The sequence below is a fragment of the Hevea brasiliensis genome, chromosome 8 (assembly GCF_030052815.1).
Source record: "Hevea brasiliensis isolate MT/VB/25A 57/8 chromosome 8, ASM3005281v1, whole genome shotgun sequence".
Taxonomy (NCBI): Eukaryota; Viridiplantae; Streptophyta; class Magnoliopsida; order Malpighiales; family Euphorbiaceae; genus Hevea; species Hevea brasiliensis.
Genome location: NC_079500.1, coordinates 90186276 through 90206547, shown reverse-complemented (window position 1 = coordinate 90206547; position 20272 = coordinate 90186276). Strand labels below are relative to the sequence as shown.

The following is a 20272-nucleotide window of genomic DNA, read 5'->3' as shown; positions in this document are numbered from 1 at the left end:
AACTTCTTAATATTGAAGCTCTCACATATTTTTGAAAAACCTAGCTAGCACAAGCATCTCACATCATAGAGCAAGCATTAGGATTTTTCATCACTGAAAGTTTGTGGCGCATGGTTTCTATGATTGTAATGGTCTGAAAATAGATCATTCTGCCAATCACAGCCATATCCTGGGTCAGGTCCATGACCATGATCACCATATTCTGGGGCAGGGTCAGGCTGGGATGATCTAGATGATGATCCACCTTCATTCTTCTTCTCCACAACATGGGTTTCTTTAAACTTGTTTTTAAATTTCTTCTCTAAGATTTTTAATATCTACGTTGCCTTCGACATGTACCAAGCCCTTCTCCATATCTATATTCTGGGACACAATTCCTGCAGCATCATGCACCCGTTAAACTTCATAGTTAGATAATTCAAATATCTAAATAAAATTCACCAACAATATAATTATAAATCTATAATTACCTTTGGTCTTGGACAAGATTTTCTGTATTTTCTTTTCACATTCCCTGGAAGGTCGATATTTGCCCTTCAAGTGGAAGGTGGGCATGGAGATTTCTCACAAGAAAAAGAAAAATATTCTTGTTAGTGAATGAAATATAGTTTACTCATAAGCTTGGGAGCCCAATATAATTATAAGAAAACACGTCTGCCTAATTAGGAATTATTAGGAGATCAATGGGATTTTCTTTTTTATTTATTTTAGTTAATTATAAATAAGCTTTTAATAAAATATTCTTTCTTTCTTTTTTAATAGAATTAAAATGATAATTATTTTAAAATCTTTAAAAATTTTGATTAATTATAAATAAATTTCTTATTAAAAATATAATAAATTATAATTTAATTATTAAAATTTAATAAAATTTATTTATCAATTTTTATATTTTTAAAATTTATTTATTTAGTTCTTAAAATTTTAATATTATAAAATAAAAAATAATTAAATATTTTTTACTTGGAGCTCGGGCTGCTCACTCAGCACGGGCAAAAGGTTTGAGTTCAGCAGATCGAAAACTTATAAAAAGGTGTACTGGATATGGGGCAATGGGTTGAGGGGCAAAACGAGCTTTTACACAATACAAAATTGGCAAATAAGAAGATGAAACGTGGCACAGAGATGGGGCCTTTCCATAGCCGATGGCGGTGTGCCACGCTAGACCGAGGCGGTTCCCGGTTTCACACGCACAGAGCAGATAGTCTTTAGCCGAAACCGGCATTCTTTTTTTTTTGTCAAGGAATATTCTTTACTTCCTCTTTGGAATTCTCAGGTACTTATCTTTTCAATTTCAGAAATTGGATTCAAATTGATCATGCGTTTATTCAATGGTTGATAGCGAATAGAAAGTTGTAGGATTAACTTGAAACTTTTTTTTTTTAATTTAATTTGGATTGATTCTTTGTTGAAATTAGACTGGTGCTATTATCAATGTTTCTCAGTTTAATTGCGAGGTTTAAAATCGATTGGTTGTAATTGAAAGTTTATATAATTGAGCCTCTGTTGCGTGTTTCGTTTTGAAAATTAAAGATGGGTTTTCAGATAAAGACTTATTTTTGATGATTGATTCTTGTTATAGACGTAGCAGCAAATTTCAATCGGCATATGTTGAAAAGATTTTTGTTTTTTTTCGTAGAATTATTTTGTTTATGGATTTTTGAAGCTTTATGTTATGTGTAGGGACAGTTTTTTGCGGTTGGTAGAGCATGCTTTTATCTCTTCTAAATCCTCCTCTCTTCTTTTTTGTTTTTTTTTCTCCTGTTCTCTGTCAATGAATTCGTAAGGACCCTTATGTCTATTTTTGTTATTTGTATTTAATAGGTTTGCCATGTGGGATTTTTATATATAATTAATTCATTATATTTTAAGTTTGATTGTGGTAATTTTACAGGTTTCATCTGGACATTGAAAATTTTGTGTGCAAGATCATAAACCAAGTTGGTTGTAGTTGTACTATCTGTCATAGGTCGTGTTAATTATGCAATGAAGATGATTGTGCATGGCCAAGATCCTGATGTTTCTCGATGGGGTCTCTATACCCTAATAGACGTTTGTGCACTTCCAAGTTCTGGTCCATGTAACAGTGTTACTCAGTATGATATAGATGATTGTCAAGTTGGGTACGTCGTAGAAGGTTATAATGAAGCAGGACACACAAATAATGTAGAGAATGATGCGGTTATAGCACATGCTCTTCAAGAGGAACTTTCTCAAATTGCTGCTGCAGAAGCATCTGGGCTTCACAAACCTGGACAAGAATCTATTCTTGAACAGGCCTGGCTTGCCTCTCCAGGAAAATGCAATGGTTATGGTGAGCCAATTCCTCAGTTGCTGGCTGATTATTGGTTGGCCTTTATTTCACTTCATTTATTGAATAGCATGTACTATTTGTAGAGGACCAGAATGATCATCATAGAAAAAACAAGATGGATGATGCTGAATGCAGCAAAAAGGAGGCACATGATTTTACCAAGTGTGAAAGTGAAGAATGTGATGATATCCTGAATTCTTTTTCATATCCTAATGCTGGAGAAGAATCCATTCGGATGGAAGAGGGATCACATTCCCTAGAAATAGCAGATGAGTCTACTCTTGATGGTGAAGTGGGCATGAGACTAAATCAGATGGTTCCTGTGCCGGTAAGTATAACTGAAAGTTAGATTTATTTCAACCATATCCTTTTGAAAGCTGATGATATACAAAGGATGGTGGGAATGAGGGGGTTGGTTGTATTTAAGCAGCTTAGGAATGTGACAAATTATGAACACAGATGTTCTATAAAGCCTGCTGGCTGAAGAAACTGGAATATGCTAAGAATCTATCACATCTGTGCAGCATTTAGCAATTAGTTTCATAGAAAGCATTATGATTTAAACCACCTCAAGTGATCACTTCTGATTGTTACATGGGCATTTCCTCTAGTGCTATTTCCTTTCTACCAGGGTTGCTTTGCCTCTTTTGGATTGTGGGAGGATGTGTGTTTATTAATCTGTCTTTGTTCAAAACTCTTAATTTGCTTCCCTGAATTTCTCATTTCTTTTTGTCCAGCACGTCCCTAAAATTAATGGAGAAATACCATCGGAAGATGAAGAGATTTCAGATCATCAAAGGCTGTTAGACAGGTTTTACCCTGATTTCCCTTCTTTTAAAGCTGGTTGTGCTTAATCTTTATGTGAGTCAGTGGTCAATTGGAATGTGCCATAAGGAGATGCCCAAGCAAGGTCTTTAATATTTATATTGTTAGGGTTCCAAAAATATTTTTAAGAAAATTAGAAACATAAACAAATGATTCAAGTTTTGAAGTATTTGTAAATATCTTGAAAAAATATTTGTAATTAGAATGGATAAGTAAAATCTATTTAGTAATTAAGAAGTTGAAATAATGTGATTTATCTGAACTAGAAAGTGCAATTAATTTATTAAAGTAACAAGAAAATTATATAAATATCTATTTAAAATCATTTTTAGTTTATTTTAAATTTAAAAGTGCCCAATATCAATTCAAAATTTGGAACAAAGCCTTATATATATATATATATATATATATATATATATATATATATATATTACACTTGCAATTGATCCTGACCACATGCGCGGATGCACGACAACAGCAATAAGATAGCTGAATGGCATAGTGATCATTTTGTATAAAAAAAATTATTGCATGAAATTTTTCTAAAATGAAATAAATTCTAAATCTCATACTGAGATGCTTGGATATGCAAAATGTTGAATGATATTTCCATCAAGAAAACAGGTTACAGTCCATGGGCCCAAATAATTTCCCTTATATTACCACTTACGGCTGTGGACGGCAAAGAGAGAGAGAGACAGCTGGACCAGGGGAGGTGTGTTAAATATCATTTGGTGTGGTTCCCATCGGAGAATATTGTGAATACTGCTGATTATTAGGTGGATTCATTTATTCTTGATAATTAGCAATTTTGCGGTAAAGCTATTGGAATTGAGTGTGATTTTAATATCTTACAAATTACTGCTGTCGCTGCATGATTGATGTACTGTACATATTCTCAACATAGGTTAATAGGATATGCAAAGTATAGTGCCCTTTAATGTCTTCCAGATTCTGCCAAGATCTCATATTTTGTGAACAATTATTCTGTGTCTGTTTCTGATTAATTAGGTTTTGCACTTTCAGTTTTGAATGTATTGACCCTACAGTTTAAGTCTATATATATATTGGTTTGAATATTGCTATTAATGTTAATGTGTTTGTCATAGGTTGAAGGCATATAATTTGGTTGAAAATAAGGTCCAAGGAGATGGAAACTGCCAGGTTGTTTCCTTCTAAATTTTAAAGAGAAACTGTTTGTGCAAAATTTTTCTTTTTATTTATATCGCTTTTCTGAAGTGGGGTCTTACTAGTTCCAAATTTTCCCAGTTTCGTGCCTTATCAGATCAACTCTATCGTTCATCTGAGCGCCACAAAGTTGTAAGGGATTGTGTTCTTTCTCAGGTTAGTTGACATGAAAAGGAGTACTTCTTTGTAAATGTATTCAGTTATGCTCTTCTTCTTGATGCCATAACCTATGAATTTTCATATTCCTTAAAATGACGATGTTTATTATCTTGGACATGTTGGTATCATCAGCTGAAGTCTTACCCCCAGATGTATGAAGGTTATGTTCCTATGGCTTATGGAGACTATCTGGAGAAAATGAGCAAGTTTGTCACTATCCTTTTTCTTTAGGTCCCCTAAACACTTCATGAAAAGTAAACAAACTTACACTTATACTCCTTTTTTGATAAACTAGCACTGGTGAATGGGGTGATCATGTCACATTGCAAGCCGCTGCAGATTCGGTATGAGCAACATAGATTCCAAATTCTCTCTTCTTTTGTTTGCTTGTCTTTCCTTAATTTGATGTTGTTAGTTGGCCTTTCCATCACCTAGCCAGGTTAAACATGAAGGAAAAAATTGAAATCATCAAGAAACATGATGTGTTATTTGTGACCTTGAATCACATAATGTTTATATAATTATAGGCCTATATGCTGCTACCTAAATTATATATTACATATGATAGATGCTATTTTTATCAACAACTCCTGATTTAATCATTGGCTGTTCCGTTTTGTTATGTATTTCAAGGTTACATTACATTAGTTGCATTATTGATAATATTTCAGCTGTTACAGGCAATTATTGGCCACATAGATAATGCAACACTTCTTACCCTATAGAAAGACTGCTGGGTGCCCCTTTTTTTATTAAGCCATTACTTCATCAAAAATAGAGGAAGAGGGAGTGGGAGGGGAGGAAATGAGATGGAGATGGTATAACTGTCGAGCAATTTCCTCATTTTTCTCCTTTTCCTTTCGAAACCCTAACTTTTCTCTGGCTTCTTTTAAAACATTATCCAATGGGCTTCTTTTAAACAGTTATTCAGGCTAATGGTGACTAGTAAGCCCGTATTATAAAATTACAAATGGGCTAGTAGCTTTAGGCTAAGTGAAGTGCTGCACCATAGATGAAAGGCTATTTTCAGTCTTTGTCCTTTTTGTATCTTCTGCTTGGAAAGCTTACTCTACTTAATTAGTTCATCCAAGGGTCTGATCAAAACATCTCAAACAATTCTTCAATCAATGTTACCCATCTTTAGACGGGTGCCTTCTATGATGACACTAGTTTTTAGTCACTTCATGATGAGCCATTACTGATTCATCCAAGGGTATTAATTTACAAAGTAGGGTTTACTTAGCCAAAAACAAAGTTATCTTAGAATTCCCTTTAGATGTGTGCACATAGTCCTTAGTGTTGATAATCAATGGTTGGAGGAGTTATGTCCTGATTGTCATCATATAAAGGGTTGTTTGGTTTAACTTTTAAAATCCAACTAATAGATGTTTTATCTCCAAGAGCTAGGCCAACGATACAAGCAGCTCTTTCCCATTCACAAATAAATATTGGAATTTTTTTAATATTTGACCAAATTACCCTTACTATAATTTATTAATAACTAAATTTATTCTACTTAAAAAAAAACTAATTTCATTCTTATATATATATATATATATATATATATATATATATATATATGTAGTTTCTCCGTGATTACTTTGTTTAAAATAAAGTAGAATTATTTTACTTTACGAAAACAATTTACAGAAAGTAATCACTATACAACTCAACTCAACTTTTATCCCAAAAATTTGGGGTCGGCTATATAGATTCTTTTTCTCCACTCTAAACGATTTTGGGTTAAATCCTCGAAAATGTGTAATGTTTCTAGGTCATGTTGTACTACTCTCCTCCAAGTTAGTTTAGGTCTACCTTCTTTTCTTTCTATCCTCTACCTTAATGTGCTCTCCTTGTCTAACTGGAGCTTCCTTATGTCTACGCTTTACATGACCAAACTACCTCAATCTCCCTTCTCTCAACTTATCCTCAATTGGTACCACTTCTACCTTTTCTGTAATACTCTCATTATGGACTTTATCTAGTCTAGTATGGCGACTCATCCACCTTAACATTCTCATCTTCGCAACTCTTATCTTAGACACATGCGACTCCTTCAGTGCCCAACACTCACTTCCATATGACATGGACGGTTGTATGACGGTACGATAAAATTTTCCTTTCAACTTATTGGGAATCTTGCGATCACATAAAACTCCTGTGGCACGTCTCCACTTCAATCATCCGGCTTTAATCCTATGACTAACATCCTCCTCACATCCCCCATCTACTTGAAGGACTGAGTCGAGATATTTAAAGTGATTACTTTGGGACAGTATCACTTCATCCAAACTAACTCCTTCCCTATCACCAATTCGACCTTCACTGAACTTGCAATGCATGTATTCTGTCTTCGTTTTACTTAACTTAAAGCCTTTTGACTCTAGAGTACTTCTCCAAAGCTCTAGCTTTCTATTAACTCCTTCTTGCATGTCATCTATCAGAACTATATCATCTGCAAACATCATGCACCAAAGGATACTCTTATATATGTTTCGTTAATTCATCTAAAATTAATGTAAAAAAGTAAGGGCTTACAGCTGAACCTTGGTGTAATCCAACTGAGATAGGAAAATCTCTTGTGTCCCTTCTCACTGTGCGCACAATAATAGTTGCTCCTTCATACATGTCTTTCAACACTTGTATGTACCTAATAGATACTCTCATTTGTTCTAACACTCTCCATAAGACACCTCTTGGAACACTATCATAAGCCTTCTCTAAATCGATAAAAATCATGTGTAAATCTTTCCTTGCATCTCTATATTTCTTCATCAAGCTTCTAATGAGAAAGATTGCTTTCATAGTTGAACGACCAGGCATGAAGCCAAATTGATTGGGAGAGATAGAAGTATCACGACATAGTCGATGTTCCATAACTCTCTCCCACAACTTCATAGTATGGCTTATGAGTTTAATTCTCCTATAGTTTGAGCAACTTTATATGTCTCTCTTATTTTTAAAAATAGGTGCTAAAATACTTCTTCTCCATTCATCAGGTATTTTCTTTGAATTAGAATTTTATTAAACAATTTAATTAACCATGCCACTTACATATCTCCCAAATATTTTCACACTTCAATTGGAATTCCATCGGGTCCACAGGCTTTACCCATTTTCATTCTCTTAAGTGCTTCCTTTATTTCTAAAGATCTTATCCTTTTAGTATAATTCACATTCTTTTCTATTGCTCTGTAGTCTATATTCACGCTATTACCATTTTGACTATTATTAAAGAGATCATCAAAATAATTTCTCTATCTTTCTTTAATGTCCTCATCTTTCACCAACACTTTTCCTTCTTTATCCTTGATGAACCTAACTTGATTGAGATTTTGACATTTCTTGTCTCTCTTCCTTGCTAATCTATAAATATCTTTCTCTCCTTCTTTAGTTTCAAGTTTTTCATATAACTTTTCAAAGGTTTGCGCTCTTACTTGACTAACTGCCTTTTTTGCTTCTTTCTTTGCTATCTTGTATTGTTCATATATCTCATTATTATCACACTTAGGTAATTTCTTATACCATTTTCTCTCTCTTTACTGCCTTTTGTACTTTCTCATTCCACCACCATCTCTCTTTTGAGGGTGGTCCATATCCTCTAGAGACTCTAAGTACTTTTCTGGCTATTTCTCTAATCTTTAATGCTATCTGTATCCGCATATCATTGGCCTCCATATCCAGCTTCCATGCTTCAGACTCGAGAAGCTCATTTTTGAACTTCACTTGCTTTACTTCTTTGAATTCCCACCACGTTGTTCGAGCTACACTATTTCTTCTAACCTTACATGAATTGTTCCTCAACTTAACATTCAAGACTACTAACTGATGTTGATTTGTTAAAACCTCTCCCAGAAAGACCTTACAATCCTTGCATAGAGCTCTATTTGTCTTCCTAGTTAAGAGGAAGTCAATTTGGCTTTTATGTTGTCCACTTTTGAAAGTCACTAAATGTGACTTTTTTTACAAAGTAGGTATTTGCTAGTATTAGATCGTATGCCATAGCAAAATCCAGAATGCTTTTTCTCTCCTTATTTCGGTTGCCAAATCCAAAACCTCCATGAACATTCTTATAGCCTTGCCTTTCACTTCCTACACGTCCATTCAAATCTCCACCGATGAAAACATTCTCTTTATTCGGTATGCTTTGCATTAGATCATTCATATCTTCCCAAAACCTTTGTTTACTCTCACTATCTAGTCCTATTTGTGGAGCATAAACACTAACTACATTTATTGTTTCTCCTTCAAGTACTAGCTTTACTAGTATAATTTTATCTTACTCTTTTTACAGTTATTACAGCATCTTTCAACGTCCTGTCTATGATTATGCCCACACCATTCTTATTTCTCTCCTTTCTGGTAAACCATAGTTTGTACCCTGAATTACTCACTTCCTTACTTCTCTCCTACCCATTTAGTCTCTTGAATGCAAGCAATATTCACCATTCTCCTTTTCAAGGTATCCACAAGCTCCATTAATTTTCCTGTAAGTGATCCAATATTTCAAGTACCAACCCTGATTCTCGTCCTATCATGTTCCTTTCTAATTGATCTCCTTCTATGATATCTTCTATTGTTCTCTATGCCTATCTGGTGTTCTATTTAACTATCAGTTCGACTATCTGTCCTATGGACTAACTTCTTTACCCACACTTGTCCATGATGTGGGAATCCTTGCTCATTTAACACCACACCCGGGCGCTGGCATTGCGCGTCGTTTTCGGTGAACGCCTTATACCCTTACATATTTCTTACTATATCTGGGATCCGATGTAGCGCGTCGTAAGTAGAGGACGCCCCAACGTCTATATCATTTGAATCCATATCATAAAATGTGACGAAATTTGACGAAATTTTTACGCTGGTTGTCATCTACCGTAACCCTTCTCCTTTATCCGAGCTTGGGACCGGCTAAGCGTAAACTACTTAGGCGGAGTTAAAGTAATCACTATAAACTCAACTCAACTCAACTCAACTAAGCATTTATCCTAAAAATTTGGGGTCGGTTATATGGATTCGCTTTCTTCACTTTAAATGATTTTGGGTTAAATTCTCAAAAATGTGTAATGCTTCTAGGTCATGTTGTACTACTCTCCTCCAAGTCAATTTAGGTCTATCCCTTTTTTTCTTTCTATCCTCTAACCTAATGTGCTATACTTATCTAATTGGAGCCTCCATATATCTACGCTTCACATGACCAAATTACCTCAATCTTCCTTCTCTCAACTTATCCTCAATTGGCACCACTCCTACCTTTTCTCTAATACTCTCATTACGGACTTTATCTAGTCTAGTATGGCCACTCATCTACGTTAACATTCTCATCTCTGCAACTCATATCTTAGACACATATGACTCCTTCAGTGCCCAGTACTCACTTCCATATAATATAGTCGGTCGTATGGCTGTATGGTAAAATTTTTCTTTCAACTTATTAGGAATCTTGCGATCACATAAAACTCCCGTGGCACATCTCCACTTCAACCATCCGGCTTTAATCCTATGACTAACATCCTCCTTACATCCCCCATCTACTTGAAGGACTGAGCCGAGATATTTAAAGTGATTACTTTGGGATAGTATCACTCCATCCAAACTAACTCCTTCTCTATCACCAGTTTGGCCTTCACTGAATTTGCAATGCATGTATTCTGTCTTCGTTCTACTTAACTTAAAACCCTTTGACTCTAGAGTACTTCTCCAAAGTTCTAGTTTTCTATTGACTCCTTCTCGTGTCTTATCTATCAGAACAATATCATCCGCAAACATCATGTACCAAGGAATACTCTCTTGTATATGTTTCGTCAATTCATTTAAAACTAATATAAAAAGGTAAGGGTTTATAGTTGATCCTTAGTGTAATCCAATTGATATCGGAAAGTCTCTAGTGTCCTCTCTCACTGTGCGCACAATAGTACTTATTCCTTCATACAAATTTTTCAACATTTGTATGTACCTAATAGATACCCTCTTTTGTTCTAACACACTCCATAAGAAATTTCTTGGAACATTATCATAAGCCTTCTCCAAATCAATAAAAACCATATGTAGATCTTTCTTCACATCTCTATATTTCTCCACCAAGCTTCTAATGAGAAAGATCGCTTCCATAGTTGAATGACCGGGCATGAAGCCAAATTGATTGAGAGAGAGAAGTATCATGACGTAGTTGATGCTCCACAACTCTCTCCCACAACTTCATAGTATGGCTCATGAGTTTAATTCCCCTATAGTTTGAGCAACTCTGTATGTCTCTCTTATTTTTAAAAATAGGTACTAAAATACTCCTCCTCCATTCGTCAAGCATTTTCTTTGAGTTTAGAATCTTATTAAACAATTTAGTTAGCCATGCCACTCCCATATCTCCCAAACACTTCCACACTTCAATTGGTATTCCATCGGGTCCACAGGCTTTAATCATTTTCATTCTTTTAAGTGCTTCCTTTACTTCTAAAGATCTAATCCTTCTAGTATAATTCACATCTTTTCTATTGTTCTATAGTCTATATTCATGCTATTACCATTTTGATTATTATTAAAGAGATCATTAAAATAATTTCTTCATCTTTCTTTAATGTCCTCATCTTTCACCAACACTTTTCCTTCTTTATCCTTAATGCACCTAACTTGATTGAGATTTTGACATTTCCTTTCTCTGCTCCTTGCTAATCTATAAATATCTTTCTCTCCTTTTTTAGCTCCAAGTTTCTCATATAACTTTTCAAAGGCCTGTGCTCTTGCTTGACTAATAGCCTTTTTTGCCTCTTTTTTTGCCTCTTTTTTTTGCTATCTCGTACTGTTCATATGCCTCATTATTATCACATTTAGGTAATTTCTTATACTATTCCCTTTTTCTCTTCATTGCCTTTTGAACTTCCTCATTCAACCACCATCTCTCTTTTGAGGGTGATCCATGCCCTTTAGACTCTCCAAGTACTTTTCTAGCTAGTTCTCTAATCTTTGATGCCATTTGTATCCACATATCATTGGCCTCCATATCCAACTTCCATGCTTCGGACTCGAGAAGCTCATTTTTGAACTTCGCTTGCTTTACTCCTTTAAATTCCTACCACTTTGTTCGAGCTACACTATTTTTTCTGACCTTACTTGAATTGTTCCTAAACTTGACATCCAAAACCACTAACCGATGTTGACTTGTTAAAGCCTCTCCTACAATGACCTTACAATCCTTGCATAGAGCTCTATTTGTCTTCCTGGTTAAGAGGAAGTCAATTTGGCTTCTATGTTGCCCACTTTTGAAAGTTACTAAATGTGACTCTCTTTTTATAAAGTAGGTATTTGCTAGTATTAGGTCGTATACCATAGCAAAATTCAGGATACTTTTTCCCTCCTTATTTCGACTGCCAAAACCAAAACCTCCATGAACATTCTCATAAACTTACTTATCACTTTCTACATGTTCATTCAAATCTCCACCAATGAAAACGTTCTCTTCATTCGGTATGCTTTGCATTAAATTATCCATATCTTTTCAAAATCTTTGTTTACTCTCACTATCTAGTCCTATTTGTGGGGCATAAGCACTAACTACATTTATTGTTTCTCCTTCTAGTACTAGCTTTACTAGTATAATTCTATCTCCTACTCTCTTCACAGCTATTACAGCGCCTTTCAATGTTCTGTCTATGATTATGCCCACTCCGTTCTTGTTTCTCTCCGTTCCGGTAAACTACAGTTTGTACCCTGAATTATCCACTTCCTTGCTTTTCTCTCCTACCCATTTAGTCTCCTGAATGCAAGCAATATTCACCCTTCTCCTTTTCAAGGTATCCACAAGCTCCATTAATTTTCCTGTAAGTGATCCAACATTCCAAGTAACAACACTGATCCTCTTCCTATCCTGTTCCTTCCTAATTAGTCTCCTTCTATGATATGTTCTATTGTTTTCTATGTCTATCTTGCGTTCTGTTCCACTATCTATTCTACTATCTGTCCTATGGACTAACTTTTTTATCCACACCGTCCATGATGTGGGAACCCTTGCTCACTTAACACCACACCCAGGCGCCGGCATGGTGCGTCGCTTTCGGTGAATGCTCTACACCCTTGCATATTTCTCACTACACCCGTGCTCCAACGTAGCACGTCGTGAGTAGAGAACGGCCCAACGTTTATATCATTTGAATCCATATCATAAGGTGTGATGAAATTTTTATACTGGTTGTCACCTACCGCAACCCTCCTTCTTTATCTGGGCTTGGGACCGACTAAGCGCAAACTACTTAGACGGAGTTTAAAGTAATCACTATACATATAAAAAATTTAAATGTGACAAATTTTTATGTTTCCTCTCATAAATTTTTCATAAGTGGTATTTATTTTTTATAAAGTAATCACTTTACAGAAAGCATATTAGATTAACAGAAAGCATATTAGATTAACAGAAAAATAATGATATTTCAAAAATACACATAAATATTTTTTTTTTTGTCAATTAATATAATAAGACATTATATTTAATTAATAACAATGAATTTAATAATAAAAAAATATAATAACATCATTACCAATGCGAAATAATATTTTATTATATTTTTATAAAATTATAAAAAGTACCATATCTTTATCTTTTTTTAAAGTGTCACGGTTATGTTTTTATGAAATGTCACTATTTTTTATTAATATAATAAATGTTTTTAAAAATAATTATTAATAGCGCAGTTCGACTTATGCATATTTGTATTAACATGTTAACAAGAACATTTAAAAATTATTTACCTAATATCTGTTATCAGTTATAGCCATCAACTAGTGGCTACCAACTACCTGCAGCAACGATCAACTGCTACTGACAGCTAAACTAAATGAGCTGTGTTTTTTCTTGTATTTGATGCAGATTATATTCCTAAAGATTTTAGGAGTACCTACTTAAGGAAAAAATATAGAAAATAAGAATTTTTAGAGACCCTAATTGGATTAGGGTTCCTAATTAAATTGATATTCTTAAATTCCTAAATAGAGTGGGATCCTTAATTCCTAATTAGGGTTACATAAACACTATATATAGGCATAGTGGTTCTCATTATTTTTCAAGTTTTGTTATGATAATTTTTATGAGATCAATAATATCTTGAGAATTAGTTCTCTCTTTAAGGATTGGTCCTTGACTTCTTGTTCTTCTTGGTTCTTTCCCTTTTTCTACATCAGTATTACCATCAAATTGATTTTAGTATTTTTCATTTCCTTGTATAACTTATTTGCTAATATTGTTGCTTAACGTAATGTACAAATTTGGTTCTTGTGGTTTTTCATGATGCTCATTACTGGAAGAAATTTTCGGTAAAAATGCATATTTTAATGCTTTCATACATTAATGTAATTCTATGACATTAAAGCTGTGAAACTTGGCATGTAGTTAATATAGATGAAGTATTCTATATTCTGGTGTGATCCTTACCCCAATAATAATAATAATAATAATAATAATAAACTCATCCCAAGGTAGAATATTTAACATGAAAATCATGTGATTTTTGCTGCAATATTTTACTTCTTTTTCTGACTAGACAACTAATGCATGCCATCCTAATTGCAGTATGGTGTCAAGATATTTGTAGTAACTTCATTTAAGGATACATGTTATATTGAGATCCTTCCATTCGTTAAGAAGTCCGAGCGAGGTAAGATTTTGAAAGCCTTTTGTTTTCTGTTTTGCAACCTTGCGAGACATTTGGATTAATCTAATGAAACAACAAAGAAGAGCAGTTTTCATATATCATCTGTGGTATGGTATGGAAATTTCAGATTTTAAATTTTATTATATATAGAATAAGTGATCTTTTGTTACTTTTTAGTGGGTTGCCAATAAAGGCATATAGTATGTCCAGAAATGTACTAATATGAGCATCCAATTGTAATCAATGTCAAGTGAAGTCATTCTATCTCATGATTTGAACTGCAGAGTTCTATGAGGTTTTCTCAAGAAAGATTTTCCATTTCAGCAGTTTTTTTTTTAATTATTATTATCATTATTAGAAGTATTATCATATTTGGTTGTGCTGGTTTTCGAGCTTCCCTTTATTCTCCTAGACTTTATGTTGTGCTCAACTGGTTTAAGATGCTGACTTTCATATTTACACCTTTGTTCTGGGCAGTTATTTTCTTGAGCTTTTGGGCAGAGGTGCACTACAATTCAATATATCCAGGACGAGGTAAGCAAATTTATTCATCAAGTGCAAATGAGCCAGTAAATTTTATTCATGCTATTATGTTGTCAGACAACTGTTCCTCTCAATTTTTGTATGCATAGATTCTGTTTATTTGGCTGTTATTTTTTCTTATTTATTTATTTATTTATTTATTTTTTTTGGGTAAACAGAGCTACCTCTTTATGAAACTAATAAAAAGAAGAAATGGTGGATACTTGGAAGCTAAAAATTTGGTGGCAAATCTCAAGATTGTAGATTGTGGCAGTTCTTTAATGATGAAAGAGCTTTTCTTTGGTGGAATTTATTCCATTCCTTGTGCAATTTGGTGAACTAGGGAAGAATGAATAGGGCTGATGACATTTGAGTGCTGTGTGTATCCAATTTAACACCCCTTATCCTATTGATTGTCTGTTTTTCAGTTTCTTGCTTCTTTTTTTTTTTTTTTAATCAGTATTGTACATATTATGGTCTTAGATAGATTTCACATGGCAGTACTGTTGAACACTTGTATGCCTGGGTTGCTAATGAGAGTAGAATAATGGTTACCTGCATTTCTTGCATGGTGTCTGCCATATTGGTCTATCGCATTTTCTAGATCTATAAGCAGTGCAGATTAGGAGTACTAAATGGCGAAAAAGGACCTATATACTCGATTCCAACTGGGTTTGGTCAAGTCTTAGTTGTTCTTCTTGTATCATGCAATAAACAATGACATACAGAAAAAAGGTTAAGGTGATTCAAATTTAGAGGATTTAATACACGTTGTGAGAGGCGGTTTGTTTGATAAATTGTTTTTCATATTAACAAATAATAAAGAATAGTATAAGGATGATATTTGGTTTTAAAAGGGGTGAATAATTATTTAATTCTGATTAGATTATAATTACTAGTAAATTTGTGTTACTTGAAAATTAAACTAAATTCTTATGTTTGATTTATTCAATTATTTAGTTTTTCCACTCACTCACTTTTTCGTTAGTTAACTGTTAGAAAATATGTGAAATTTTAAAAATTATCATGTTAATAAAGAAAAACAATTTTTTTGGGAAAATTAATTAGAAATATTTTTATAAATTTTTTTTCTATTTTTTAAATTAATTTTAAAAAAAATTTAAAAAAATTATTAATGAAAGATATTTTAAAATTTTGTATACATTTTAAACATTTAACTTTTTTTTAACAACTTCTTTAATAGTTAATTAATAGAAAAATGATTTGAGAGATCAAATGGTTCAGTATATCAAATATTGTGAATCAATTATTTAGGTTTTTTTTTTTTATTTTTATTTTTTTATATATAAATTGTTTGGCTTTTCAAACATAAGAATCTATTAACAATATGATCTAACTAATGAAATGTCTGTGCTTTTGTATGTGGATTTATTAATTTTTTATTTTTAATATTTAAATTATTAACATATTTTTATTTATAATTAATATTAATTAATTATAATATAATAACTAAATTTAATACTATATATATTATTAAAAGACATATCTCTAACCTGCGTTAAAAATATATAAAATATTAAAAGAAATATTATTAGTATAAACTTATATTAATATCCAAATAAAAGTAAAATAAAACATAAAAAATATACTTCCATTTAAAAAATTATAATTAATTCATTTTAAATATAATATTATTAATTAATATATTTTATTATTTTCTAATTAGATAACATTTTCAGAGTGCAATTATACATTGATTATATATAAATAGATTTAATATATAATATATTTAAATAAATAATATTATAATAATATTTAAAATTCTCTCTAAAAGTGAAAGCAGGTTTGAAATAGTAATAATAATATAAATTTTATATTTATTATTTAATCAATATGAATTAAATTATAATAATTTATATCATTAATTAAAAATAAAATAAAAAAGTGAAGTATAAATTCACCTATAATGTTTTTGCATAATTAAAAAGACTTAATTAGCATAAAAAAATATACACATTTATTAAAAGTGATATGTGATAATTTAAAAAAAAAAAAAGTCATGTGTCAATATAATGCCTACTCACTTATTAAATATTTATATCGAAATTTATGATATATATATAAAATATAAATTTCAATATAAATATTTAATTTAATAATTTTTAAATTCATTTTTATATGAATTTGAATTTATATTAGATATATTCTTAAATATTAAAAGTTGACTAGCCAAACTAATAGACTCTAATTTTTTTTACAATTTTTTTCTTTTACATTTTCTAACTCAGTATGCTTACACATTTGTGATTTAATCATGCAAAAATAATATTATAATGATAATAAATAATATGAAATAAATTCAATTTATCTTATATTTTTTAAAGATGTCCAATTTAATTTATTTTTAACTTTTAATTTAATTTAGTCATTCTATTTTTATTTAAGTTCAAACTACCCCAAGGTGCAACTCACTCACTCACCACTTGTGAAGTGAGTTGTTTTTTTTTTTTTTTTTTGAAATTTGCTCCCTGTACCTTTTAGTGTCCAATTTAGTCAATTTTTAATTTTTGATCTAATTTAACACTTTTATTTTTTGTTTAAGTTTAAATTAGCCTAATTAATATGTAGACACCATTATTTTTTAATATTTTTTATTTTTTCATTTTTAATATTAAAATGTTATTTTTATTTTTTTATAATTAATTAAATTAAATTAAAATATTATTTAATATTAATAATTAAAATGAAAGTATGGAAAAATATTATTTTTATATTTTCATTAATTAATTAAAAATAAAATAATTAAACTGAAAAATAATAAAAAATATTTTTATTTTGATATAATTAATTAAAATTAAAAATTATGATTATAATTAATTTTAATTATTTAAAATAAAAAATATTATTTTATATTTTCATTTTCTTAATTAAAATTAGAAAATTTTAATAAAATAAAATTAAAAATATAAATTATTATTTTCCATATTATTAATTAATATTAAAAAGTTAAATTAAAAAAATTAAATAATTATAAGTATTAGTGAGTCACACATTAACTAATTTAAACTTAAACTAAAAATAGAAGGACTAAATTAGACTAAAAGTTAAAAATGAGTCAAATTGAATATTTCTAAAAAGAACAGGAGGTAAATTGAGTTTATTTCTATTAAAAAATCGCGTGTGTATATCAATTGAGTTAATTTAAATTAAAATAAAAAATAAAAGAATTAAATTATATTAAAAATTAAAAATAGACTAAATTGTACATTTTTAGAAGATATAGGGAGTAAATTGAACTTATTTGGTGACTAGTATTTAAAAAAAAAAGTTTCTACTCAAACTCAATGAAAGGAAAAATTTAATATTAAATTGTCTTTAAGTGAAATTTAGATTTTAAAAAATTTATTTGAATTTAATTATTATAGAAAAAAGAAATTCATTAAATTAAATTGAACAAACCACTTATTTTAAAAGCAAACTTCCGCGCACTCAGAATATATTTGATGTGATTCGGGATGGTTTTATACTGTATGGTATAGCTATTTTACATATTTAAAAATATTATTTTTAAAATTATAATTTATAGTTGTAAAATAATAATTTTCTAATAATTATTTTATCATAACTTTTTAAATTACTAAGTTACTGTTTAAAATGTTTAAAATTTTTATTTTTTATTTTATTCATATATAATATATAAAATTTTAATTATATGACTTTAATATTATATATTTATAAAATATTTTTAGTGATTAATTAAAAAATATAAAATATATTTTTAATTATTATTATAATATTATTTATAAATTAATATTTTATTTAAATAAATATTTTTAAATTATTTATATATTTAAAACAACAATAAAATGTATTTTCGTAGTTTTTATAATAATAAAAATGACACCATACAAGACTGCAGCAGCATATAAAAGTCCACCGCTTGCAGCTCTGGTTCAAATAGCATCCTCCACAGAGTAGGCCAGGTGTCGCAACTTTGATGTTCCTCACAAAACCCACATCTAGGAAGCCCTTGTTCTTCTTCTTATCTTCTCAAAATCCAATCTTTTCCCTCACAAATCATCAGTACCAAAACCTACCACAGCAGTACACACAAACCCACAACTATGTGGATGTCTACATGAAATGGAAGAAAGATCGGTTATACGATTCGATAGAGCACATACACAAGTCCAAAGAGCTCAAACCCATCCTTTCTTTGAAAGATTTCATAGCCCAAGACCCAAATGGTTGTATCTCAATCTCTCATGTATCAAAAAGAGGACTGCAATTTGATGTGAAGATCAAGGTTGCTAGGTTTTTGAGACAATACCCATCAATCTTTGAGGAGTTTGTGGGTCCCAAGTACAATTTGCCTTGGTTTAGATTGACCCAAGAAGCTGCTGCAATCGATAGAGAAGAGAAAAGGTTGCTAGAGGAGTGTAAAGAGGATTTGACAGAGAGATTGAAGAAATTTATATTAATGAGTAAGGAGAAGGTATTGCCTTTCAAGATTATTAAAGGCATGTTATGGTATTTGGGTTTACCAGAGGATTTTTTGCACTATCCAGATAAGAATCTTGACGGTTCTTTTAGAATTGTGGAGTTGGAAGATGGATTAAAGGGATTGGGTGTTGAAAGTAGAGAAAAAATTGTGTCAGTTTTGCAGAAAAATGCAACGAGGAAAGGGTTATATTCTAGAGAGCCAATGGAGGGAATTGAGTTTCCCCTTTTCCCATCAAAGGGCTTGAGGTTGAGGAGGAAGATTCAGGATTGGTTAGAAGAGTTCCAAAAGCTTCTTTATGTATCACCTTATGAAGATTATTCACATTTAGATCCTAATAGTGATATTGCAGAGAAAAGAGTTGTGGGTTTTTTCCATGAATTGCTTTCTTTGTTCGTTGAGCATTCAGCTGAAAGGAAGAAGCTTTTGAGCCTTAAGAAGTATTTTGGGTTGCCCCAGAAGGTGCACAAGGCATTTGAAAGGCATCCCCACATGTTTTACTTGTCTTTTAAGAACAAGACTTGCACAGCAATTCTCAAGGAGGCTTATGGTGATGATGAATTGGCTATAGAGAGGCATCCAATGTTGATGGTCAGGAAGAAGTACATAAAGTTGATGAAGGAATCAGAGGTGATTTTGAAGAGGAGAAGAGCGAACAATCCATTTGCTGAATGTAGAAAGTTGGATTTGGATATGGATTCTGTCAATGAAGACAGAAGAGAAGAGAAATGGGAGAGTTTCAGGTAGAGACTAATTAGAGTTGAAAGCTGATTTTACATGCCATTCACTGGTTCTGGTTTCATCATAGGTTGCGGATAGGCAGATTGCATTACCCCCATAGACTTGTATCTATTGTTGAAGAGAAAGCAATAAGTATACTCTTGGCTGGACTGAGTTTCAGATATCTCTTATTTTTAAAGGGTGTCGTGTGAAATTAGAAATTATTGTCTTAACTCAGTTCATTCAAGATGCAACATATGGGACCATATATATTGAATAGGTGGGTCTCGTTATATTTATGATGGACCGAGTCTAATGTCATGCTTCCAACAGGTGCAATCAGAGTATGCACATTCCCTGTAAGTCAAGTGGCTGTATTTGTTTCTCTTTTGCTTTTTGAGAATAGGCACACTGTTATATGCTAGTTTATTGGACAGCAAA

General features: G+C 31.5%; 2 protein-coding genes across 4 annotated transcripts; both read left to right on the top strand.

The window, feature by feature from the left end:
• The first annotated feature begins 1257 nt into the window (after positions 1 to 1257).
• LOC110657580 (OVARIAN TUMOR DOMAIN-containing deubiquitinating enzyme 9) lies at positions 1258 to 15209 on the top strand. 3 transcript variants are annotated; one of them, XM_021814821.2, is made up of 11 exons: positions 1258 to 1355; positions 1895 to 2314; positions 2398 to 2642; positions 3052 to 3125; positions 4249 to 4303; positions 4409 to 4483; positions 4619 to 4692; positions 4782 to 4830; positions 14046 to 14130; positions 14605 to 14661; positions 14829 to 15209. In XM_021814821.2, exons 2-11 carry the CDS (start codon positions 1987 to 1989, stop codon positions 14882 to 14884), a joined length of 1098 nt encoding a protein of 365 aa, XP_021670513.2. In that variant the 5' UTR covers positions 1258 to 1355; positions 1895 to 1986; the 3' UTR covers positions 14885 to 15209. The 3 variants fall into 3 exon arrangements, with proteins under 3 accessions (XP_021670513.2, XP_058007591.1, XP_021670514.2); XM_058151608.1 differs by having other exon boundaries at positions 1294 to 1352; XM_021814822.2 differs by lacking the exons at positions 1258 to 1355; positions 14046 to 14130 and having other exon boundaries at positions 1811 to 2314.
• A 3323-nt stretch (positions 15210 to 18532) lies between these two features.
• On the top strand, positions 18533 to 20272 carry LOC110657582 (protein WHAT'S THIS FACTOR 9, mitochondrial). The gene has a single exon (XM_021814825.2). It carries the CDS (start codon positions 18608 to 18610, stop codon positions 19856 to 19858), a length of 1251 nt encoding a protein of 416 aa, XP_021670517.2. The 5' UTR covers positions 18533 to 18607; the 3' UTR covers positions 19859 to 20272.